Source organism: Loxodonta africana, chromosome 14 (genome assembly GCF_030014295.1).
Source record: "Loxodonta africana isolate mLoxAfr1 chromosome 14, mLoxAfr1.hap2, whole genome shotgun sequence".
Classification (NCBI taxonomy): Eukaryota; Metazoa; Chordata; class Mammalia; order Proboscidea; family Elephantidae; genus Loxodonta; species Loxodonta africana.
In genome coordinates, this window is record NC_087355.1 from 21,834,873 (window position 1) to 21,861,849 (window position 26,977).

At 39.4% G+C, this 26,977-nt stretch overlaps 1 protein-coding gene across 16 annotated transcripts in view; it reads right to left on the reverse strand.

The window, feature by feature from the left end:
- Nucleotides 1-1,827: 1,827 nt before the first annotated feature.
- EYA1 (EYA transcriptional coactivator and phosphatase 1) overlaps nucleotides 1,828-26,977 on the reverse strand; it is a 439,803-nt gene continuing 414,653 nt past the window's right edge. For 4 of the 16 annotated variants that reach the window (XM_064267819.1, XM_064267821.1, XM_064267820.1 and 1 more), the window contains 6 exons: nucleotides 25,432-25,490; nucleotides 25,173-25,333; nucleotides 23,587-23,701; nucleotides 23,348-23,469; nucleotides 17,164-17,264; nucleotides 1,828-4,436 (listed from right to left, as the gene is read on the reverse strand). In XM_064267819.1, the coding sequence (XP_064123889.1) occupies nucleotides 4,341-4,436; nucleotides 17,164-17,264; nucleotides 23,348-23,469; nucleotides 23,587-23,701; nucleotides 25,173-25,333; nucleotides 25,432-25,490 (654 nt within the window). In that variant the 3' untranslated portion in view covers nucleotides 1,828-4,340. Of the gene's footprint in view, nucleotides 5,426-17,163; nucleotides 17,265-23,347; nucleotides 23,470-23,586; nucleotides 23,702-25,172; nucleotides 25,334-25,431; nucleotides 25,491-26,977 lie in introns of all 16 variants that reach the window. The other 12 variants (XM_064267808.1, XM_064267813.1, XM_064267818.1 and 9 more) reach the window with 10 other exon arrangements.

Genomic DNA, 26,977 nt, shown 5'->3' on the forward strand with positions numbered 1-26,977 from the left:
CACTAACACTCTGAAGTAGATATTATTGTTATCCCCTTTTTACAGGTAAGTCCCTGGGTGGTGCAAGCAGCTTTCCAGCTTGGAATTGGCTACTAACCTAAAGGTTGGAGGTTTGAAACCACCCAGTGCTGCTTAGAAAAAAAGGTTTAGCAATCTGCTTCCATAAAGGTTACAGCCAAGAAAACCCTGTAGAACAGTTCTCGTCTGTAACACAGAGGTTTCCAAGAGTTGGAATAAACTCCATGGAAATGGGCTTGTTTTAGTTTTTGTTTTAAACAGATAGGGAAACTGAGGCACAGAAAAGTTAAATAACTTGGGAGGCAAACAGGTGAAGTTGGGATTAGGAGCTGGGCAGTGTGACTGCAGAAACTGGGCTCCTAGCCACGAGACTGTACTATCTCACAGTGGTATTGAGGCCCCTTAGCTTCGAGTTGTCTGGATTCCCCATATATCTCACCATCTGACCCCCCATTTGACCTATTAGCAAATCCTGTCATCTCTATCACTAAAAATAAACCATAACTTTATTTCCACCACCTTAGCCCAGCCTGGCCACTGCGCATCTGGACTTCCCTAATAGCCTAATAGGGCCCTGGTTTAGAGCTCAGGCTGCTAACCAAAAGGTCGGCAGTTCAAATCCACCAGCCCCTCCTTGGAAACCCTATGGGGCTGTTCTACTCTGTCCTATAGGGTCGATATGAGTCAGAATCAACTAGAAGGCAATGGCTTTTTTTTGAATAGCCTAATAACTGCCCTCTCCCCCCCATTCTTTTCTTGCCTCTTCTAGCCCATTCTTCACCCAACTGTCAGAGGGATCTTTCAGGGTGAATCAGAGCAGGTCACACACCTGTGTAAAATCCCCAGCAGCCTCCTGTTTCACTAAGGCTAGCATCCACATCACTTACCATGACCTCAGGTCTTTGCTGGTCTCCTCTCCTTTCCAGGGAGATTTTCACTTCTAGAACACAATAGAAGGATTCTCTCCTGAGGGCCTTTGTCTGTATTCCACCACCACCCCACCCCCCATCTTCGCATACTGTTAACTACTTAGTACTCTGGCCTTAGCTCGAACATCTTGGCTCTAGCTATCTAATCCAAGGTCGTTTATCCCTGTCACTTATCTATATTCCACGTTTTATTTTCCATAAAGAACTTTTGCGACCTTATTCATTCGTTGATTTATTGTGTCTCCACCAAAAATCAGGAGCAGGGGCCATGTATACTCGGCACCCGGGATGGTGGTGGCACATGGTGGTGCCCAGTGAGTCTTCACTGAAAGGAATGATACGAACTGCCAGTGAAGGCACAATAGGTAGGAGAAGCTCAAGGGAAGGAGCTAACACTGTGTGCCACGATGGAAAAGAAGGCTCTGCAAAGGAGGAAGGCCTGAAGCTGGATACAATTTGGACGGATTGAGGGGGGATGAGGTCATTAACAGCAATGAGGATGCCCTGAGTAAAGATGGGGCAGGGCTGATAAGGGCTGCTTGGTGTCTATTAACCGCCCCTTCCCCCAAGGTGATTCCGACTCTCATAGCAACTCTATAGGACAGAGAACTGCCCCATAGGGTTTCCAAGGAGCGGCTGGTGGATTTGAACTGTCGACCTTTTGGTTAGCAGCTGAGTTCTTAACCATGGCAGCTGTAACCATAAAAAAACCAAACCAAAACCGTTGCCGTCAATTCCAACTCATAGCAACCCTATAGGACAGAGTAGAACTGCCCTGTACAGTTTCCAAGGAGCGCCTGGTGGATTTGAACTGCCGACCTTTTGGTTAGCAGCCGTAGCACTTAACCACTATGCCACCAGGGTTTCCATTGTAACCATAGCGGAAGATAATATTGGGAAGGAAAGTTGTCATAAGCTGCTGTCGAGTTGGCTCTGACTCATGGCAACCCCATGTACAACACAATAAAACACTGCGTGCCATCTTCATGATTATTGGTGTGCTCAAGTCCATTGTTGTGGTCACTGTGTATTCTGAGTGCCTTCCAAACTAGGAAGGCATCTTCCACAACTATATCAGACAATATTTGGTGGTGATCAGGGCTTCAAACTGGTTTGCTCCAGTTTGAACCCCTGATGAGAATTTGCATTTCCACACCCTATATACTGAATCAGGATCTACATTTTAACAAGATCCCCAGGTGACTCTTCTGTATATTTTGAGAACCACTGCTCTGCTAGTGGTTCTCAGAATTGGTCCCTCACCAGCAGTACTAGCATCATCTGGGAATTCGTTGGAAATGCAAATTGTCAGCAGGAGTTTGAACTGGAAGGAACCAGTTTGAAGCCCTAATTGTGATCCATAGGCTAGTTTTCAGAAGTAATCATCAAGCCTTTCTTCCTAGTCTTAGTCTGGAAGCTCTGCTAAAACCTGCCCACCATGGGTAACCCTGCTCGTATTTGACATATGGGTGGCATAGCTTCCAGCATCACAGCAACATGCAAGCCACCACAGTATGACAAACTGACATAAGGGTGATAGGGGAAGGAAGGTAGAGACTGTATTTGGAGGCTCTAGAATGCCAGGTGGAGAAACATGGGCTCTAACCTATGGTCAAAAGAGAGGCCTATAAGCATCGTGGGCAAGGTGTCATGTCAGAAGTGATGCTTTAGAAAATTTATCTGTTGAGGGTATATCCTGTTTTCCCTAATACCCATACTTTCTTCACTTGACACCTAAATACCCCTCGCTGAAGACTTCCCCCAAACCTTTTTCATTCTCAGGCTATCTGAGCATGCTCAGACACTTCACTAATCATCCCATCTGGCCCTGTGCGTGCATGTGAAAAATGAACGTCTTGGGCCTGATAAATGAGTTAGAAATTTGCAAGTCTGATTTTCCCATGTTTGCGTGTATGAATCTGGTGTTTCTAAAATTAAGTCCTACCCAAAACCCATTGCCGTTGAGTCAATTCCAACTCATAGCGACCCTATAGGACAGAGTAGGAGGACACAAATTATGCTGTTTTACAGCCTTCTGTCCGTGATTAACACAGCCAAATCTTAGAGGTATATGTAGTAGGCATTCTTCATAGATGAAACTGTTTGACGTCGCTGTCCCTTGGGTATTTAAGTGGCTAAATCTATGCTCTGCTGGGCAAAACACCTGATGCTGAATTCTGTTCCGCAATAGATAAATGGGAAGGAGGCTCCAACTTAGTTTTCTTTTGGGGGGGGGGGTGTAAAGAGCTTTTCCACTCATCTGTTCTTACAGTGATCAAAGAAACAACTGTTACCCTTCTAGTTTAGTCTCCTAAAAGACTGATAAAGCCATCACTGCAATTACTTCATACAACTTCCTTTTGTTTGACTATGAGCTTTCTAAGGCAACCAAGATCCTGCTATTTCATATAACCAAGAGGAAAAAAGAAAAAATAGATATTCAAGAAGCTTACAGTACTTCACAAATCAATTTTATTAATTTAAACACAAAATGAAGAAAAATTCTGTACACAGCTGTGGACACAACACACCTTTATACAGTAAGGCCAAGAGAAACGTTGTCTTTTCAGTCTGCAGAGTACAAAACCGTAAAAAGAAAAGGTGAAAAAACTGTCAACTTCTGTTTGCTTCAAGCAAAAAAGAAAAGAGCTAATCCAGTTGTTAATTTAAGCAATTTGGAGAGTCCACCAATGACTAGTTCTAGCAGCAACATGAAACTTCAAAAATAGATGGAGTAGCTCTGTAGCTACTTTGGGTAGCTGGGTCAAAGCTGATGTTTTTTTCCCAACATAATATTAAAAAAAAAAAAATGCAAAAGTAATTTCAGGACAATGGAAGGCTTTAGCTGAGAAAAACAGTGCCCAGACAAATGGATCACTTTTGGAGAAACTTTCTTATGGTGTGATGAAGGTGACAGTTTTTATTCCCCAGATTTGTAGAGAGGAAATCAGTTCCTTGGTGATGTTGACTGTGCCCAGTCCACCGCCGGCAATGAACTTTCCTCAGTGAGAAGGAGCAAAAGAGAGAAGAGGAAAGGGACAGAGAGAAAATGCAGCTCTAAGGAATAATGCCAATTTGTGCTGATTTCCAGGTATGTAGTAATTTACTCCTTTATCTAAAAAAAAAAAAAAACGCAGACACAAAAGTAATTGAGCCCATGAAAACCTTGCTTTGCTAGTCTCCAATTTGTGACACTTTTTATTAATAAAATATATTCTATCATCTACATTCTTTCTGTGGGAAGAAGCATTTGAATAATCATTTTATTCCAAGTAGTTACATATAATACATTAATTCGTGTGGAAAATGAAACAGTGAGGTGGTATTAAGACCTTTTTTCCCAAGTTATTTAAGAAACCACTCTTTTTTTTAACCAAAACTGTCCTAATAGCATTAAAAAAAAAAAAAAGAATTGATGAGAAAAAAATTTGGGAAAACAAAATCCTTATTGACACTTGACATCCATGTTTTTGGTCTTGACAACATTATCTAAAAAAAAAAAAAAAATTCCATTATCTACATATTTATACCCAATACTTCAGTAAGGCACCACACATGAGTCTGTGCACAGGTTGCCTCATTACTTCACTATCAAGGCATTTCTACCTTTCAATATCATTTCCCTAAACAATATGTAAAAGAATCATCCATTATTACAAATTTACACCCAAAATTCTTTCTGTACATGATTGTCTCAGTGATGTACATATTACATGTTTAAATTAGACATTATTAAACTACTTTGTAATGTGCTAAAAATTAAAAAGTACTTGCTGTGTCGTGAGGCAAAGGCCTTTACTCGTTTATTTCTTAGGCTATTGTCTCTTCTGTTTGATGTCAAAATCTGTTCGGGGGAATTGTATGGTATGTGAACTATACCTCAATAAAGCTGTTTAAAAAAAGTCTGTTCATAAATAAGTAGAGATGTACAGATTACCCTGGGTATGGGACACCAAAAAGTAAACCTTCTTTACAAGAAAATTACTCCACTGGTATTCAGGACGCACGTTTTAGTCTTTGTTGTGCAATCAAGTTTGCTGTACTGAAGAAGCTGTTTCTGTCACATTGAAGATGCTAAAACCTTAAGTGTTTGCAGTTCCTTTCTTCACAGGTTTGAACCGTGTAGTTAACGTGGCAAAGACACAGTACACCGTGTTAGAACATTCTCATGGCTTGTTTTCATTGGATTCACAGTACTAGAGTCAACAGCTGTTCTGTAGAAACAGACATGGTCCGCCATTTGCCACAAGGGCAAGAGGTCAGGACTGACAGCAGCTGTGCGTCAATATGTTGAAATTGCTAAGTTCAGTCGTCCAGCGCTGACACAAGACTCAGGGCTGCTGGATTTGTCCCTGGTCAAAAGGGCAGTTGTGGGGTTTCAAAGTGCTCTGTGGCTGTTACAGGTACTCCAGCTCCAAGGCATGATGTAGGGCCATGAGGTCCGAGTGACTGGAGATCCTCCAAAAAGGCATGGCGTGCTGCAAAAGGGCAGACACACAGTGACGACAGAGAACGTTCCTGCACAAGCCCTTAAAATGTCTGCTGAAAATCCACCACACTATCTACCCCCTTTCTTCAGTATTGTAAAAACTGCCAGCCAACATCTTCACATCACATCTGTTTTAAACAAAAACTCAAATTTAATCCTCCCCTAAGAATACTGGACTGAACTGTAAAATATAATCTAGAGTCTGTTTCTTTTAAGAAGGTGATGGATATTTCTTAACTAGATCTTCACTGCGACATGAATGCCAACTCTAAGCTTAAAATAAAACATAGCTATGAATGAAACTTTGCCGAAACCAGCTGCATTTCAAAACATGTAATACAGTGGATTTTTAAGGCTGCAAGTTTAGAAAGCTCATATTTTATAAGAGATTAAGCAGCTGTCCTTAGTTGGTAGTATTTTACATTTTTCAGAATTTAATCTTGCTCAAATATGAAGCAACTTTTCTTCAATCATGTCCATCAGTTATTTTTTATATCGATCTCGAAATGGTTTTACCATACGGGAAAATTATAAATGAATGTCTAAGTTTCATTTGTTTTTGTAGTTGTTTAAACCATCAATCTAAAAATCTAGAGATTAGATAATGGAAATGTTTGTGAAACACCTCAGTAAGTCAGATACAGGAAAAACTGGAAAGAAACAGAAGTTATCTCATCGATGAAAAGGGAAAACATGATTATAAAGATTCACTATTCAAAAGCACTATATAGTAAGTACTTATGCTTCAGCAAACTTTTCCTTAAATATAATCACCACCTTTCAGAGGACAAAATTCTATGTAGCCCATTGTAAAAAAAAAAAAAAAAAGGCCAGAGTATAAAAAAATTTGCAATTATAGTTCTGAGAAAAGAGGAGAGTCTGGCATGGAAGCAAACAAGAGGATTTTGGGTGGACTGTGTACAAGTGATAGTGGAAGCATGATGTAGACAACATTGCTGTTATATACCGGGAATACAAACTATTAAGTTATTTATTAGTAATTGTTTTACCTTATTACCTGTGAAAACCATATGTTATATTCACGTATCAGATGTAGACATTCTTGGACTCTATGCTACTTTGGATTATCTATTTATCTTTGTGATTCTTCAGTAACAGAATAATCTATAACTGAGTACTAAAGATCTTGCAGAATTTTAGAAGGCTAATTCACATGGCAACTTTAGAGTAAAGAGATACTATTTTGCATTCATTTATACAGTATTTTTTGAGTTTCCAGGCACTGTGCTGAGTTGCAGAAAACCCACAGACGCATAGTTCCTGGTCTACTCTCTCGCAGGCTGTAGGAGAGTGGCAGAAATGTACAATAATCATGAGCATTTACCTAAGTCTTATCACAGTAGTTGGAGGGAGTAGCTACCTTTGCCTGGGGAACTGGGAAAACTGGGTAATAGTTGAGCTAGGTATGAAAGAATGAGCATCTGAGAATGTGTGTGTGGCAGGAGGAGAATAAAGGAAAAGTTCACAGGTGGAATTATGGCTTCGTGTGTGAGTGATTCAGTTGTGATGACTGGGTGCAGGGCCTGGTAAACCCTATTAAGGAGTTTATTAATAATAACTATTATGATTAAGTATTCTATCCAGGACTGTACTAAGCAGTTTACAGGGACCCTCTCATTTAAGCTTCACTATATGTAACATCACAGATACCTCACTGTGATGGAGTCAATTCTCACTCATGGTGACCCCATATGTTACAGGGAGAAGTAACATCACAGATACCTCACTGTGATGGAGTCAATTCTCACTCATGGTGACCCCATATGTTACAGGGTAGAACTTCTCCATAGGGTATTCTTGGCTGTAAACTTTACAGAAGCAGATCACAAGGCCTTTCTTCTGCAGAGCCATTGTGTGGGTCCAAACCACCCACCTTTAAGTTAGTAGTCAAGTGCAAACCATTTGCACCACCCAGGGACCTTATAACCTTGGAGATAGGAAGGTACTACAGCATTTTTACTGATGAAAAAACAGGCATAGAGGAGCAGAGGATGTGTAGATATCACCTGGAAGAAGTGAAGCCAGATTTCTACTAGGTCTGGTCTGAATCTGAAGCCTGTATGCTCTAATGCCCCTTAGCTACTAATCTCTGTGGCCTTAGAGCAGCTTTAAAAAACAAAACAAGACAAAACAAACACTGCACAATCCCATTTATGCTTTGCCAGTAAGAGACACTGGAGGGGCTGTGATGCATAGATCTGGGTTTGCCAAGTGTCTGATCTGTTACAACACAAAAGATATCTTCTTTTTTTCTTATTAGAACAGAAATTCATGTGCACTATAAAACATCTGCACAATAAAGAGTTGTATAAAGAATACAAATCATTTCTAATCCTATACACAAGGATAACAACCATAAACATTTTTGTATATTTTCAGATATATATACACAGACACATATTTAAAGTTATGTGTACATACAATGTATACCATTCTGTATCCTGCTCATTTTACTACTTAATCTTGATTCTGTTTTGGACAAATATTTTTAAAGAAAATCATTAATATTTTCAAAGTTATCATCTACCTGGTATCTATTTTTATATCCCTTTATTTCTAATTAGCTTGTGCTTTTCTTATTTTCTTGATTAGATTTGCCAGAGATTCATTGTCCCCAAAGCTGCTTCTTATCAACAACTGAAGAAAGGGGGCTGTACAATAATCCCACTGAGCTTACGTATCATTATTTCAGGATGTAAAAAGAAATGCTGAAGGCTCTCCAGCTAGTCATCCAGAAACTTCTAGGACAACGATCTTCATAAATGAGGTCCCCAGGTAGCACAAACACAACTAACATAAAGGTTGGTGGTTTGAACCCACCCTGGATCACCATGGAATAAATGACTGGTGATCTGCTTCTGTAAAGATTACTGCCAAGAAAACCCCACGGAGCAGTTCTACCCTGTAATACCTGGGGTCGCCATGAGTCAGAATTCACTTGATAGCAACAGGTATCTTCGTAAGTAGATATAATATTACTTGTGAGAGGTGGAATGTTTTTCTAGAGGAGGTTCAGTCAAATTCTTTTGCATGATAATTATCTGAAGTTGGCTATATCTAACCCAGGCGAGTCCTATACGAATGTAGCCATTAGCAATACAAATTTGAAAGCTATTGAGACATTCGAAGCACGCACTGAAAAATGCACTAAGCAGCAGAAAAACTGAAAGCAAATTGAAAAAAACCCAGTTAATTCTTTGGTACCCAGAAATATTTGGTATATGCTTAAAATGTAAACTGGGCATTTAATTCCATAGTAAACAAAGGGCCTAGGCAGTGGCTGTGTCTCATCTTTACAGGTGTAGGGACTGATGCCAGCCCAGAGCACATTTGACTGCAACTATTTCACTTTAAACATCATATCAAAACACTGTATGGAAGAGGGGGGTTATCCACAAAGAGCCCTGAAATGGCTTGTTTACTGGCACTGAACTACCAGTGTCTTTAGCCTTCTGGTTTACCCTGAAATGTGCTCAAATGATGAAATATGCCTCTGGTATATTACAGATGAAGTTCCTAGGTGGTACAAATGGTTAACATGCTTGGCTGCTAACTGAAAGGTTGGAGGTTTGAGTCCACCCAGAGCCACTTGGAAAGAAAGGCCTGGTGATCTACTTCCTAGAAATCAGCCATTGAAAACCCTACAGAGCACCGTTCTACTCTGGTGTACATGGGGTTGCCGTGAGTTGGAATCAACTCAATACCAACTGGCATGCCATATTCCAGGCAACGTGTAACAGTGCAATGCTGATGGGGTCGTTCATGGGAGGAAAAGTGCCAAAGGTCCCACCGTGAGAACTCTGCATGAGAACAGCAAGTCCACTCTTGTCATGGCTTTATGACATGAAGGGTAAAGTAATGGCTTCTCTAAGAAAAACGTATGTTCACTTCATCTTCACTTAAGTCAAGGATTATAAGAAGGCTGTGTCTAGGGGGAGAGACTAGATGACTCAAACTCCTGCTGACAAATAATTAGAACTAATATTGCAAAATGATAATGTTTTCCTTAATTGACACATGTATTTACGTGAAGACTGTGCATTTACAACAGCTTCCTAGGACAAGGGGATGCAAAGTAATCAGATTCTCCCCCTGCATCCACTAGAAGAGAGCATTTCTTAAATGAAGTCAGAGTTGGTGGTGCAAAAGAAAAACAAGTGGTAGAATGAGGAGACCTGGGTTATATCTCAAGTCTGACTTTCGCTATCTGACTTTGAATTATGAAGCCCCGGTTTCTTTGTAAAATGGTTAGGGGAAATGGTTTATTAAAGTCTACGATTCTATTACCTACACTGCACTAGAGCTATAATACATACATAATGTACAAGACAAGACATATGCCGCCCCCACCCACGCTGTTAAGAACTGCTAGGCAAGGAAGACATAGCTGCTGAAACTGTTTAATTAAGATAAAAAAATAGTGTGGGATTAATATCAAAAAGGTAAACTCAGAGAGGGGAGACCAGAGAGGGTAAGCTGGGCTTGTGTTGATCATTGACAATTGGGCAAAGCTGAACAGATGGATGGTAATGCAAGTTAGGAGATATGGACAAGGGTGACAGGTGGTTATACACAGAGCAATTTCAGTAATTAATGTGGAGGTAATGGGGCTGGAATGATGTGTTCATTATACAGACTAATAAGGAAGGAGGTTTTTCATCGTAGAAGTACTTGGAATATCTAAGTTTAGATTCTTCTCGTAAGTTGAAGGGGAGAAGCCCTGCTGGGACAATGTTAACCGAAAGGTTTGTGGTTTGAACCCACCCAGCAGCTTCATGGGAGAAAAACCTGGCAATCTGCTCTCGTAAAGATTACAGCCTAGAAAACCCCATGGGATCGCTATAAGTTGAAAACCGACTTGATAGCACCTAACAACAACAAATGGAAGGGAAAGGAGGCTAACACTTCCTTAATGTCAGGAGTTACTGTGAGGAGGGTATGCTAAGCAATTTAGGGTGACAGCAAGGAAGAATGGGTACAGACAGGCTGAGGGATGTCTGGCTGGTAGCAGAGGAACCAGGCAGAGTAACAGTGAAAATGGAGTGGGTGCAATAGAGGAAGGACACTGTGAGGGGAGAACTCACAGGACTTGGTGATGGGTTGGAAGCAGAGAATGTCAAAGCAAACGTGAGTGGGTGAACTGGTTTGGGGCAGCTGAATTCATTTGGTTGTATTCAGATATTCAGGTAGCTATGACATGGGATACCAAAATGGAGATAATCAGGTAACCGGAGTCATAGGACTAAAACAGAGCTAACCACAAATCATAACAGACGTGAGAACTAAAACAGTGACACATGTAGGATTGAGTTTATCAAGAGTAGGCGTATATCGAGGGAAGTTCTAAATTGTGCGAAGTACACAAGTGTGGGGTCTTTGTTGCTTTCTGTTGTTAGCTGCCACTGAAAAGATTTCAACTCATAGTAACCCCATGTGTGCAGAGTAGAACTGTTGCATAGGGTTTTCAAGGCTGTGACCTTTTGAACACAGATTGCTAGGCCTGTCTTCTAAAGCACCTCTGGGTGGATTTGAACTGCCAAACTTTCTGCTAGTAGTCCAGTGCTTAGACATTTGAGTCATCCAGGGACTGCTTCTGGGTGTTCAGAACCAAAATACTCTGACTAGTGAGAAAATAATGACACCTCTTTCTTCCTCCTCTCTGCCTACACATGCAAATTTTCAAATCATCAGACCCCACCCTTTCCCATCTGATAATCTGCATTTACCCCTTTTGGTTATACATACCATCAATAGTATAAAATGCTGGCTATATGAACACTCAAGTACAACTTGAGTTTTGCTGAATTAAGAAGATATTAATAAAATGTTTCAAACATTTAAACGCACATACCCTTTGACTCAGGTGTTCCACATCTAGGAATTCAACCTACACATTGTTCACCTGCATGTGCAGGGGCCACATTAGGTCTGTTCACTGCAGAGCTGATAGCAAAGGACTAGAAACAGCCTAAATGTCCAGCCCCAGGAGACTAGTGAAATTAGAGCGCATCCATGTAATGGAATACCGATGCAGCCATTTAAAAGGATTATAGATGCTCCATGTATTGATATGGGATAATTGTCAGCATATAACCTTAAGTGGAAAAGGCAGGTACTAAGAAATGGTGCAGAGTTACCATTTGGATAAAAAAAGAGAACATATCTGTGCTTTCATGTGCATGTATTATCTCCAGGACATTTGCCTACAGAGGTACAAAGACTTCCTAAATTGTTAATAAAAAGATCCCGGGAGACAGGTTATTTTAAGAACACATTGTGAAACTTCTGCACAGCATTGTTTTTTCATCATTTGTGTATCTGCTTTCCCGCTAGACAGAAGCCAGCTCTTCAAAGACAAGAGTGGCATCCAATTCAAGGCCTAGCCCATAGTAAGTGCCCATTAAGTGTGAAATGCATGAATGCCTTTAGAATCATAAAATTCACTGTATTGTGGCCTGCAATCCCCATGTTCCGCGTAACATTTGTAGTACAATTTTTGTTTTTAATTTTACCTCTTTTGCAAAAGTGGATTGTGTTTTTCTCCTCCATAAGCTTAGAATAGGGCATTACTAATCCAGTTCTCAGCTTCATTTTGGATTTCAGCAAGTTGTGGGCTGTACATTTAAAAGAACATGTTCTGGTGAAGCCTTGGCTATTACACAGATAACGGACGCTTGCCATTATTCCCCTGTGTTATTCTCGAGAGGTTTATTTTAAGTAGTTCTCTGAAAAGTAACTACAGTTAAGGTATAGGACTATTATAAAACAAAGCCACTTTTTCTCTTGTTGGTTATCTTCGAGTGGATTCCGACTCACGGCTATCCCATGTGTGCAGAGTGGAACTGCTCCATAGGGTTTTCAAGGATGAGAGACAAACTGCTGTCAGTGTGCAGGGGAATCTATTACTTACATTTCAATTTTTTAATCATATGCCTAATTATTTTCCCTATGTTGTATTAAAAAAAAATCAAACCTGTTGCCATTGAGTCGATTCTGACTTATAGCGACCCTATAGGACAGAGTAGAACCACCCCAGGGAGTTTCCAAGGAGCACCTGGCAGATTCAAACTGCCGACCCTCTGGGTAGCAGCCGTAGCACTTACCCACTACAGCACCAGGGTTTCCATGTTGTATTAGGGAAACAGAATTTTATGGAAAAAGGAGAGCCTGGCAGGTTTTGACAACAAAGACCTAGAAGACATCTGTCAGCAGATGGCTTCCCACACTCTCCTTTGCTCGGTCTTTCTAGGAACAAAGAGGTGCTCGTGGAAAACCCTTATGAGAGATCCCTTTAGAATGATTTCTTTATTTTAAACCACAAAGGTGTTTCTAACTTTTTCTCTTTGAAGGGGGTGTTCTTTATGATATAAATTATAGAATTAGATTAAATTACTGATGAAAGCCCTGAGACTGTATGGGCAAAAAGAACAAAGATGACAGAATAGACCTCAATTGACCATTAACAAAACGGCAACTGGCAGAATACTTGCTGGTTTTCATTTCTGAGCTTAAAAAAGGGTAACAATCTCTAGCAAAAGAACGTTATTTAGGGAGATGAAAGACACATCTGCAGGGAAAAGAGCAGGAGATTGTAAAAGCTTTTAAAATCATACAGGAAACTGAGAAGCAAGTTAAATTGTTCAAGATCAATTTTGAAGAAATTTAAAATGTTTACATTTGATGAAACATTTTAGTGCTCAAACATGTAGGGCTACATTGGCTTACTATTAATTTTATTAAGTAACCTAGATTGCTCAGGAACTAAATTAAATATCAGAATTAAAGGTTTATTTAACTTATTTAATTGTAATCATGAACATAAAATTAGCAGAGGACACTGACATATTTATAACTACTTCCTCAAAGGAAAGAAACAAACACTGCTTAGTTTTTTTGCTCAGTTTATTCTAATAGTTAAAACACTTATGATGTATTTTTTTTTGCTAAATGAAGTCATTTAAAATATATAAAAGATGTTTACAGTTTGAAGGAACTTTGTGCGAAATATCTCACTGCCTGATGAAAGAGCTGGGTTCAAGTCCTAGTTTGGCCTCTTTCTAGTTGTGACCTTGGTCAACTTATTCCTCCTCCCCATGCCTCAGCTTTCTCATCTGTAAAATGGGTGTAAGAATTCCCTTCTCATAAAATTGTGAGGATTTAATGAGATAATAGAGATAAAGGGGCTGGCATATGATAAGGTCTTGATACCCAAAAAAACCAAACCCAGTGCCGTTGAGTCAATTCCGACTCACAGTGACTCTATAAGACAGAGTAGAACTGCCCCAAAGAGTTTCCAAGCAGTGCCTGGCGGATTCGAACAGCCAACCCTTTGGTTAGCAGCTGTAGCACTTAACCACTATGCCACCAGGGTTTCCAAAGTCTTGATAGTATCAATTCTTCTTAATAATCGCTATTATTAATCCTTTAGCTATCTCTACAGCTTATGCTTATAGCTTATGCTTTTATACGTAGTTTTTTTTAAAAGAGATGTTGAATTATAGAGTCTTTTTCCCCTATGTTAAATAATACCTCTAAATTAAATACTATTGTTGATAGCTGGGATCTAGTAAATATTTTCTATTTCTGTGTGAGACTTTAAAGATGCTCATTTTCTTTTGTGAATTATTAGAGCTCTCTCATTTCGTCCACAAAGTACACTATTTAAGTACTAGTTAACTCAAAAAGGCTAAACAGAAATCTCTTCCAAAAGGGTAGAAAAAGCAAAAAGGAATGGTCAATCTGTCACTCTGAGTGATAGATTGCTGACCTCTGAATCTTTTGCAAGATTCTTCATAAAAAACGGGGCCTTCTGAAAAATCTGCATGTTTTCCACACACAAGCTATTTTTTTAACTCTTGGTCAGTTTCATCAGAGCTCCTGCACTGGAAGGTCTCAAGGTACAAAGAGTTTGTTCAAAACAGATACTCTTGGATTTCTATCATATATACCCATCCCAGGAAATCAAAACAGAGCATTGACGCTCCGAGTAGTCATTCAGAGTAAAAAAAAAAAAATTCAAAGAGTATGTTCTTTGCAAGTGGCTTCCTAGTTTCCTTGTGGTATAAGCGTGCATGTGTGTTTATGTGTCCCATATATAAAGAGAATAAAATATCCAAAGATAAGCAGTGAAACAATTTTAACTGTTACTCAAAGAGAGCCAATACTTTTGTCCTATTACTACTTTCAATTCTAGCATCAAACCAAGAATTCCTATTTTTTTTCCATGTTGTATTCACCAATGCCAAGCTTCTAAGAAACACACTTCTCAGAAGAGTTTAGGAAGAGACCCAGCCTCAGGAACCTTGATGGGGTCCAAAGATTATATTTGTGCTCCCTGCATTTCAAGCAATGGCTTTAATATGCATCCCCCTGGCTACCACAAGCAAGAACACCATATTTTGGCAACCTTTCCCTGAAATTAAACTTTATGGTGAATACCAGAAGGAAAAGACCACCAGGAGGGCAGATTCACACCTTGGCCCAGAGCCACACTGGCATGAAATGCCGCTTTTTAGAGGTGCAAATCTCTTTCATGCTCCCCTGGCCACTAGGAGATCCTACGTAGGAATGGCCTGGGGAATCCAGAGGCTTTCCCAGGAAGAAGACTTGTGTCTGGATTCCCACCAAACATTCGTTTTAACTCTCCAGGGTTGAGCTTTGATGATTCTCATTTAGCATGGAAAAGATTTAATTTTAGCAAGACAGCCAAAGGGTTGATGGATGTGCCTAATGACAATGGTGGTCGGCCACTGATGAAATTAGAACGTCGGAACTGGTGCTTCATGGGCAAATGCTGTTTAGCATCAAGCACTACTAGCCGTGAAGTGTGTGTGGGATTCTACCAGCAATGACCATATCTATCTGGGCAGCTTGTGAGGGCATGCTGGATCCTGGCACATTCTGTAATTATGGATGTGAGTGACATCATCTATTATTGACAGAATTAGGGTCAGCACCTGTGCTTTTATTCAGTTCAGAAACACTGAACGTAAATTAAGACATCTTCAGAGTCTATAAGAAAGTTGACCATGTGTCATGCTTAATGTTCAATTTTGCATCTGTGATCTGGTGACTTTATTTGCCATTACTGGTATACATTGCAGGAAACCCTGGTGTCATAGTGGTTAAGAGCTACGTCTGCTAACCAAAAGGTTGGCCGTTCAAATCCGCCAGGTGCTCCTTGGAAACTCTATGGGGCAGTTCTACTCTGTCCTATAGGGTCGCTATGAGTTGGAATCGACGGCAGTGGGTTTTTGGGTATACACTGGAATAAGAAGGCATTCCAGAAGAGCTGAATTGTTATATCCTTTATAAATATATATCTGGTGATTTCTAAGAGTGAGTGTACGGGGAAGAAAGAAGAACCATTCTATTGGTTAATCTCATAAAATATTTAATGCTCTTCAATTTAAGAAACAAAGTATGACTGTCATTTAGGACGTTAGAAAAATTTCAGAACAAAGTCTCAAACAATAAACCAAACCAAGTAAGATCCCTAGCTCCCTGGAGCTTACATTTTATTACTGAAACAGGCACATACACAAATCATTAATAACAATAGCTACCATTTGTTGCATAAAAAAAAAATTGATTTTTTTATATGTATCCAACTTTGTTTGATGGGTTTTACATAATCTTAACTAAATCTAAACTTTAAAATACCCAATCATCTAGGTGCTATTACGATCTCCATTTTATAGATAAGAAAGAGAAATAGATGGGTTAAATAGCTTACTCAAAGTCACGAACTGGTTAAGTGGCAAAGCCAATTGAACCTAGGCTGTCTGGCACAAGAATCCAAACTATTTACCAGTACAGCTTCTCCAATTAAAGTATAAAAGAGTGCTCTTAAAAACAGAGGAAATAGTAAAGGTGGTACATGAACTGAATCTTGAAAATGAGTAAGATAGTGACACGGTGAAGGATGGTAAGCAGATGAATGTGACTGCAATACAAGGTGTAGAAGCAAAAAAGATTGGAAAAGTAGGGTGTGACCAGATTGTGGAGACCTTGATTGACAGGCTAAAGAATGTGGAGCTTTTTTTTTTTTTTTTTTAAGGCATTGAGATGTCACAGAAAGCTTTTGTTAGCTAAGGAAAATGACATAGAATTACACTTGCAGGGATTCTGAAGGATAAAATGAAGGTGTGCTGGGAAAACCAGGAGTCAAGGGACTTATTATCTGGTCCACTCCCTTCCCCTCTTCCCAAGTATTGTCCTGAGAGGCAAGACACTAATGTCATCACAAAAACAAGGCACCGTACTCTAGGACTGCAAACAGTTTTCATTTTGCAAGCCAGCTCTCTCAAGTGATGTTCTGAAAAGGTCCCTAAGCTGTATCCAGGCTCAGGTACCAATGTTTTAATCACCTGGCAGTATCTGCCACCGTTGCAGGAAAAGGGGCATGCTGGCATGACTACAACACAGATGATCCTGAGGGCTATGTTGCTAAGCCTTCTTCTCCCCAAGTCTACTTTCTGTGAAGACTAACCACCCCACAACACCTTACCTTATGCCTTCCACTATCCAAAAAGATCGCTTCACAGTTATCTAATTCTACTCTGCCCTTTTCTAGTGCCTACAGTTCCACACACAGTCACAGTCTGTTTCACAGAAATGCAACTGGTTTTGCTTACCCAGCTAAAGAGAATTTTGAGAACTAAGAAAAATTAAATGCTACAGGATCCACCATCCAGGAACACTTACTTTTTTTGCTCCTTGTTCTTCTTCCACACCATCTCCTATAACGACATACACCACTTTCCTTCCAAACCTCTGAATTATCCTCTCAAAACAGCTTTCCTTTCCTAGTGAACAAAAATAAATTATAAAATATCATAAATGTAAGTTTGAGTAATCCCATACTAGAGCACAGGAAGTTGGTATAAAAAAATGCCTGCTTCTGATTCAACTCTCTCCCACTTGGGCAAATGTAGGAAAAGAACGCTTTCGTAGGTCATTAGGGTACTAAGTGGAATTGCACGATAAACTAAAAAAAAAAAAAAAAAAGTAAATTAGCAAGTGGTTTTTGTCCCTTGGAAATTGACAATTCTAATACTCTTTTCCCTAGAACTCATTTATCATTAAATAATAGGATCCAGCCAATCACAGTCCAGCAGCTGGGAGAAGAGTTTCACTGGCAGTTGTCCTTCTTTTTCCCTCTGTAAGCTGAGACTAAACAAAGGCGTGTGGCTCTAGCAACGTATTTTAGCTTGATTTTAAAAATATCCGACTATATCAAACTCTGAAACTGATACCTGCACCAAAAACTATTGAGAATGATGAAAAATAACTGGAATGAATTTATCCCTCTGTTTTCAGGTTGGGATTCTATTCAAATAAAGACCCCCAGAGCCTAATATGTTCACCTGCCCTGTTCTCATAAAACGGCCCCTGAAATGTTAGGTAGTTTGGGGTCCTACTGAGAGATCATGCCTGTCTTACCCAGGCATCTAATGTTCAGTAAAACACTTCCCTAGAGGAAAACCGGGATACAGGTAACAGAGCACCTTTATCTGTCTATTATCTTTCCCATGTCATGACTTAGTTTGGGCTCTCGTGCTGGCTACACTGTGGGCACATCCTGGCGATTAATGCAGCCATTGTTTCTTCCTAGAGAAGAAACTGGTGTTCCAAGTCCTGGGCTGCCAATAGGGTCATTTTAATGGACAATGGGGACAGTTTATAGTTTTCAAATGGGAATGGCTGAGCTGGGGCTGCATGTCTTTCAAAGACGGATCAGATATACACATGAACAAATTGCTTGTTTGCTTAAACAAATGTCTGCTTTATATTTGTATTTTGCACTAAAATCTCTAGTTTGCATCTGACAGAACGAAATTGGGCCAGCCTTATTCAAAAGATGCAATTTCAATGCCCTTTCAGTTGCCCACTAAACTGTGAAATATTAAATCACTTTACAAAACAAATACAAAGTATAGTTTTCACTGCAAAAATGGACAACCCAAAACTTAGATGTCATGAAACTGTTTTTTCCTCCTTACAGAGAAATGTGTAGGTATTTTAGCAAAGTTTCATTTTCCTGAAAAAAGGGAGGTAAAACTCTATGTTATGTAAAGGTGTAGCTCTGTTGGACCAAAAAAAAAAAAAAAGTTTTTGTCTATTTATCATCTCCTAGCTTAAAAAAAAAAAAAAAAAAAAAAAAAAATTTTTTTTTTTTTTTTTTTAGCTTAGAGGCTTCATTGTGAACTTTGAGTCATGTAGACGTTTTCCATAATCAAGGATTAAGAAAACGAAACTGATATTTAGACGCTATTTAGGAATCTTATATGAACCTTCCGTTTTGATGAATCCATTTTGTCTAGAAGAGCACAGAGTTCTAAATGATATACCAGTCATCTCCCCCTCCAGCTTGGGGATTCTGCCTACATCGAAAGTTCCAGGATTTTCTGCACTGGTCCCCAAATTATATCTCATTTGATGGAAAAATTAGCAATAACAAGGGGTTTCAATCTCTATTTTTCTTATTAAAAATATCATAAAACACGTTTCTACCACTGATTTTGAGATCATTTCTACCAGTACATATTTGAATTCTCATTTTTATTATGTACTGAAAAAAATAAAGTCCAGTATTATAAACAAAAAGGCCATTAAAAAAAAATACTGAATACCTACAGGGTTGTTATTGTAACTTCCTATTACCCTACTATTTTCAAATTACTGGGGATTGAAGTTCAATGCATATGACATGTAATGTGCTAGCTGGTGCTTTTCCCTCTGGAAAGTTAAGCACTAACCCTTTTTATACTATATGTGCCTTTCACAAACTGATAAACTTTTAACTGTGAATCCTGTCTACAAAATACAATATAATTCCTCTTTATCAACACAGATAAAAATAGGATTAACTGACTGAATATAAACTAAAATGTTATTTTTATGTAACGTGAAAATATATAAAAATTCTAGTTATAACAAGCTACTAGGAATTCTATTCTATTTGGTAAAACTGGTAACCAGCTGCCATCAAGTTGATTCTGACTCATAGCAACCCCATGTGTGTCAGAGTAGAACTGTGCTCTAGAGGGCTTTCAGTGGCTGATTTTTCAGACGTAGATGACCAGGCCTTTCTCCCAAGGTACCTCTGGGTGGACTTGAACCTTCAAACTTTAGGTTAGCAGCCGAGCATGCTAACCATTTGCACCACCCAGGGACTCCACTTCATATATACCTTTCTTTTTAAAAGTATTTTCCAGCATTCTGTTCTTGACCCTTCTTGGGAGCCATCAGTCATTCTCATTCTCCAGATACATATTTCTAGCTTGAGAGGGCTGTGCAAATATCCCATAAGCTCTTCGAACTCAACATTTATAAGATCAAACTCTTAGCCTACCCATCAAGCCCAATATCCCAATCAGTTAACAGTATCACTACTGACTGAATTGTGTTGGCCTTCTTCAGATTAAACATCAATTTATTCCTCCATTTCATTCAACAGATATTCATTGAGCACCTACTATGTGCTAGGCACTGTAGATACAATGGTGAGCAAGACAGACACACGCCATCCTCAAGGATATTACAGTCTAGTGGGAAGTCAGATTATGAACAAATAAAAAAAAATTTTTTTTTTTTTTTTAAATCACAGTTTGGTAAATACTTTGAAAGAAACGTATAGGAAGCATAAAAGTGTGCCCAGATAGAGAGTCAGATCTACAAGGATCCTACTTTTGCTCCTCCCTCCCCTTTTAGATGTAGCTGAGTAGACAGAAAAAGCCTTCCCCCTACCTATGAGGACGCTCACCCGTCTTCCCCAGGGTTCAATAAAATCAGGTTCATTTTGTTAGTGTAACATATGAGGCCATTTATGACTAGCCCCAAGTCTACCTTGGCAGTTTCAGTTTCTCATGAACTCTGCACACTAGCCATCCAGGACCACTCATAGGTCCCTCAGCAAGAAACATTTTAATTTCTCTGTGCCTTTGCCCACACTAGTCCAGCTACCTGGTCAACTCTTATTTACCCACCTCGAATGTCCTTTCTTTAGCTTTCACTGACACTTGCCTTCTACCTCCCCCTGGGTTAGAGTGATGGCTACCTCATTCATGTGCACATTCAAGCATTTATTTAGTAGTAAGAAATGAAAGGAATTTGGACTTAGGGATCAGGTAAACCTAGCCTGACTTTTAGCTTTACTAGCTATTGACTTGATTAAGTCTCTATGTTTTAGTTCCCTCATTGGTAAAATAGAAGGGTTGTGAAGATTGACTTTAATATGTAAAATGCTTCTAACTCTGGACATCTAGTCCTGATAAATTCTCATTTACATATTTCTTTATTATACTGGAAACCCTGGTGGCATACTAGTTAAGAGCTACAGCTGCTAACCAAAAGGCTGGCTGTTTAAATCCACCAGGCGCTCCTTTGAAACCCTATGGGGCAGTTCTGCTCTGTCCTATAGGGTCACTATGAGTCAGAATCGACTCAATGGCAACGGGTTTGGTTATTTCACTAGATTATAAAAAATAATCTTTTTTTTTTTTATAATCTAGATTATAGTTATTTATAAATCTGTTTTCCCTGCTAGACAGTGAATTCCTTAAAGACAAGGGCCAAGTTTTCTTTTTATTCCTTCCTTGCAAAGTGCCTTCCATAATAGAGCCTCAAATACTTGACTTCAATCACCCCTTTCTGTATCCTTTCTTTTCTACATTAAGACCTTTATTCACACCCTGTGTAATGAACAACTTGATAGGATCTGTGCTTTACTCCTGGTGGTTCTGTGGTGTGATGGTGAGCACTCTGGACTCTGAATCCAGCAATCCAAGTTCCAGTCTTGGTGGAACCTTAGTGTTTCCTTTAAGTTTTGGAAACCCTGGTGGCGTAGTGGTTAAGTGCTACGGCTGCTAACCAAAGGGCTGACAGTTTGAGTCCGCCAGGCTCTCCTTGGAAACTCTATGGGGCAGTTCTACTCTGTCCTATAGGGTCGCTATGAGTCGGAATCGACTCGACGGCACTGGGTTTTTTTTTTTCCTGGTGCTTTACTCATTTTTGTATCTCCAGGGGCTCTGTACGTGGCAGACCCTCAAATGATTATTAAATGAAAGGGCTTCATTGTAGGGTTCAGAGTAAATATTTTCACCTTAATTCATAGGGCATGCCTTTATTCTCATATTTAAGGTGCATTGTAGCTAGATATACATAACTACAAAAACTAAAGAATGAATGTGTGACTAAGTAGGTGAATATCCACAAAACATCAAACACCTATTTTCAATGACCCTTTCTTTAAAATAACCTAGTGGTCCTCACCTTTGGCTGCATCATTCAGAATCACCTGGGGAGCTTTTAAGACCCAATGCCTATGCTGCACACCCGACAAACTATATCAGTTCTTCTTGGGGTGGAACCCAAGCTCAGGGTTTTTGTTTTTTCCAAGCTCACCAGGGATTCTAATGTGTAGCCAAGGTTGAAAACCACTGAGCTGACTGACTTACCCATTTTGTGTCAGGCTCAAAGGCTGATTCAGCCTTGTAAATCAAAGTGTGGTCTGGGTTTCAGCCTCATCAGCATCACCTGTAGGCTTAGAAATGCAGAATCTCAGGTCCCACCCCAGACTTCTAAATCAGAATCTGTATTTTTACAAGACCCTCAGGGGATTTTTATGTCAACTATAGTTTGAGAAGCACTGACATAGACCACTGCTCAGGAATGTGATTTTATTTATCAAGTCTATCTTAGCTGGTAAAAATTTAAATGTTATTCAACAAAGAGAGAAGGATTATACAATCAATAAATACTTGGAGATTTTTCAAAGAAAAATCTCCCCACTCTTACGGTTCTAATTCAGGCTCACATACTGCACATGGAGACTGATACAATTGCTCAAACGCTGGCACTTCTCCCTGTGCCTTTCCATAACTCAGCAACATTTACTAGAAACCAAAAAAACCAAGCCCGTTATCGTATGGCCCAATAAATCTTCCTAAAACGTAACTACCTTTAAATAACACCCCCTGCTCAAAAGCCTTCATTGGTTCCCTCCTCTTACTGACATGAAAGCCTGAATCCTTCCCTGGTTCATTTAAACACCACTTCTTGACTCTCACAGAGTCCCTGCGTGGTATATAAATGGTGAAAGGTCTTAATTGCTAACCAAGATGTTAGAGGTTCAACTCCACCCAAAGGTACCTTGAAAGAAAGGCCTGGCAATCTACTTCTGAAAAATCAGCCATTGAAAATCCTATGGAGCACAGTTCTACTCTGACACACATGGGGTCACTATGAGTTGGAAATCTACTCAACAGCAATTGGTTAACTGGTTTCTTGACCCTCAAAGGACTCTACAACACCACACTTAGTTCTGAGTTTGTTCTGTCTGGGTTTATAAGTCTAACTAAACTTTGTACTAGTCTTTTTTCCCCTATTATGTTTCCATCTTACAAGGAGCTACATTTTTTTTATACTTATAACAAAATGGGAGCTTAATTGTTTATACATGTTAATTAAGCAACAACAGAAAAACAGTTCCAGTAATAATAAAGTGGCTATTAGAGTTGTTTTGTTTCTGTTTTGTGTAGCTCTAGCCTGCTGCTTGTTTTAGCTTACAAAATAAGATACATTTTGGTTAATACTCTTAAAGCAATAAAAATAATTCAAAATTGATGCTAAGTGGACTGCAGCTTAAATACACAGGTCTTACTATTAACCAGTAAAGTAAAACTTTAGGATAAAACAACTTGGAACCACATAGATTATGCATTGTATTTCTATTGATGTTGAAAGTCAATTTTGAAAATAAATTGGTTAAATTATTCTTCTAGTTTGATTAGCATTAAGAAAAAAAAGTCTCTTTACTGACTTTCATTTTTTACTAGGCCAAAGGAGTAGAGTTGATTTAAAAAAAAAAAAAAAAAAAAAAGCTCACCTATTTTAGTTGCACTGTAAATATTTTCTATTGGAAATACAATTCCTAATCCATATAGCAGAACTTTCGCCAACGCTGGGATGAGCTGAGTAGTTGTTACTAAAATATTCACACAGTTTGTCCTATGAGAACAGAAAGAAAAAAGAAAAGACTGTTGAAAAATAAATCTCCAAAAGGAAAGAGCATGAGCAAGCCCGCTTTCCAGCACGGGCGTGCTGAGTACCTTTGGGAAGCCTCACCGGGAGTGGATGAGCGTGAGTGCCTTCAAGGCCAGCGTCAACCAAGAGTCCGTCAGGGCTTCAATCTCTGCCCTCAACTGCAACCAGGCTTCTCTTTTGGCGGGGCCCAGTAGACCTGTGGATTTAAAAGAATTTGGTGAATTCCTTCCTATTCAACATGTCCCTTTGACTTTATAAATAATACACATTTACTACTACTGCTAATGACACCCTTAAGCTTCAAAGTATGCAGAGTTATTTTCCATTCTTTTAACAAATATTTATTACGGCCAAAAAAACCAAAAAACAAAAAACAGTTGCCATCGAGTCACTTAACTTTGGCTCACAGTGATCCCATGTGTGTCAGAGTAACTGTGCTCCATCGGGTTTTCAGCGGCTGATTTTTTGGAAGTAGGTCATCATGCCTTTCTTCCAAGGTGCTTCTGGGTGGACTCAAACCTCCAACCTTATGGTTAGCAGCCAAGCACGTTAACCATTTTACCACCCAGAGACTATTTAGTACTGTAGAGAGCATCTATCAGTTTTTGCATTCCTAGTATACTCTCTTTTGGTTATAAACTCATCTCTTCTCTGCGGGCAGCTTATTCTTCCCAATTTCTGCAGACCATGTAGTTTGGGCAGAGCCAACCAGATCTTCCCCCGCCCCCATTCCCAGGGTAGGCATTTGACCTTGTTTGGTCAATGAAAGTCATCTTGGAACTTTTGCTGAATGTATTGGGAAAGATATTCTTTATTTCCTCACCTACATTGCTAAAAGGAGCCCCAGTGGCGCACTAGTTAAGCATTTTGCTGCTAACCGAAAGGTCGGAGGTTTGAACCCACCAGCTGCTCCGTGGGAGAAAGATGTGGCAGTCTGCTTCCATAAAGATTTACACTTTTGGAAACCCTGTGGGAGCAGTTCTTCTCTGTTCCATAGGGTTACTATGAATCAGAATCAACTGGACAGCAACAAATTGTAGCATGTTGCTAAACTCATAGACCATAAACCTGAAGCTACTGTTGGTAATCTCTGTCACATTTTGGGAGGATATGACCTACACTGACTCTGACCCAAAGGAAGCATAGGCAAGAGATTACTACCGGTGGTATCGTTTGAGCATATGGATTTAGCCGTGTCTGAAAGCAACAAACACCCTGCCCCCCAAAACAAGGCCACACCTGAACTTTTCATTGTTAAGTCAATAATTCCCTTTTATGAAAAATCCATTTTCAATTACAGTCAAGAGTCCTAACTAATTCAACCACCTCCAGTAGAAGGATCTTTATAACCCATCTCATGAATGAGGCAAGGGTTGTTAATCCCACTTCATTTTTAGGATAATTGAATGTCAGAGAGGTTAAGAAACTTGCTCAAGGTCACTTATTACTGTTAAGTAATAAAGGCAAGGCCCGTCTAGACTAGCCAGGGCCAACTGGCTCTCCGATACTTCTGTCACTAAATCATAGCAGGACAATTACTGTTAGATGCAATGCTCTAGAAAAGCTGTTATATCTAATCAAGTGTGGAGCAAAAGTGTGTGGTCCTTTTCGACTCTTCTCTAGACTGTCTTGACTAGCCCACTAAGGTAGCGGTGATAGTCACTTGCCTCCAACATTGTTTTTGTAGGTGTTGTAGATCTCTTTTACTCGTCTGTAGCGGAAGGCCAACTTCCTCATCCAGTCCACACCACCCCGCACACCAGTTGCTAAGCATAAATTAGCACTGGTTGCTGCAGCAGGAAAGCCATCTGTTCCAAAGTTATATGTGCTATTTAGATGCAAGAAAAGCCCAAAGTTAACCAAACAGAAAGTTTGTATTAATGGGTTTAGCATTTAGACTATCAAATGGGGGGCAACGTGGCTCACCTTAGGTCTTGTCCGTTATCATCTGAAGAGACGTCGTCTATATGAACTTGGTCACATTCCTAAAATGGAATAAAAAACATGATACGTGTTACTAAAAAAAAAAAAAAAAATTTTTTTTTAAACCACACACGGCTACTTAAAAAAAAAAAAAGCAACCACACACAGCTACTTAAACGAAAACAACTTTAATTGGAATATTTTTCAACTCTGCCCATCAGTAGGCAGCAGTCTTGTTAAATCGACACTTTTTACCGTCATAAATACAAAATTCTTCTTTAATGTAAGAAATAAGCAATGTTATCAACAACTACTGTTATTCGGCATTCAAATAACACATTTTTGTGTTTAGAAAGGAAAGTGATTGAAAACAATTAGCATGTGTGTTCCATAAACCTCAGGTACCTTAAGACACCATGCTGCTCAAAGCTGATTCAGTCAATGCCGAGGCATAACTGAAACCAGACATTTGGGTAAATGTAACATGCTAGAAAAATTAAACCTGATGCTAACTGCCAATGAAATTATGACCTCTGATTGCCGTTGAGCCACACACCAACACAGCCTGAGGCCAGCGCGCTGAGGAGCCCAGACAAAAAATCTGTTACTGGTTTGCCATTTATTTGAGAGATGTGAGTTTTATATTCTCTCTCTCACACACTTGCTTGCTCACTCTCTCTCTGAGGAAAAAAGAATGGAAGACCCCAAAACTTAAATAAAAATAAGCAAACTGTGCTGTCTTTTTTAACGTTAATGCCTGTTTTGCTATTACTACATATTCATATTAAATCATTAGATTTATCAGCTTACTGTACAATATTGTTACATTGAACAGACTTGAATTTTAAATCCTAACCAGAGTGGAAACTGTTTAGACAGGAGGTCCTAATGTCAGGGTAAGGCCCTATTGGAAAGAGTTAACATTTATGCACCTGTTTGTGTACATAAGCCCTCATACACCTTACTCCCAGCTGTATCTTCAGCCTCCAGCAGAGTTGTGGGAGGAGTAGGCACTCAATAAATATTTGCTGAATGAATGAAAGCATGCTAACTTGGAGATAGGCAAGGTCTCCAGTACAAGAACAAGGAACTCCACTTGGCATGCTGTAGTATTTCAGTCATTGTTCCTCTCTTTGCAGTCAGGCTCCAAACACCCCAGACATTTTTATTATATTGTATTTATTTCCTGTAACGTTTTAGTTAAAAAAAAAAATTCTAAGCACCTTGTATATTAAAAGGTTCTTCTGACAAAATTCCTGGTCAAGTTTCGGGTATAGTTAATTTTATAAAATCTAGTCGATCCTTATACTACCTAACACTTAACTTGGTAACAAAGATGACATGTTAAAACACGACAGTAATAGAACGTATGTTTTTATGTTGCCGGTTCCTCCTGAACAAATTCTTTTCTCTCCATGGATTTGTGAGAAGGGAGCAGGAGATAGAAGTGGAAAGAAACTCAAACCAGCTGTTCCTTCCTTAACAGAATTAAAATCGTGACCCCCAACCTCTTTTCTAAAGCATCTACTTTCCAGCCAACCCTCTCCCA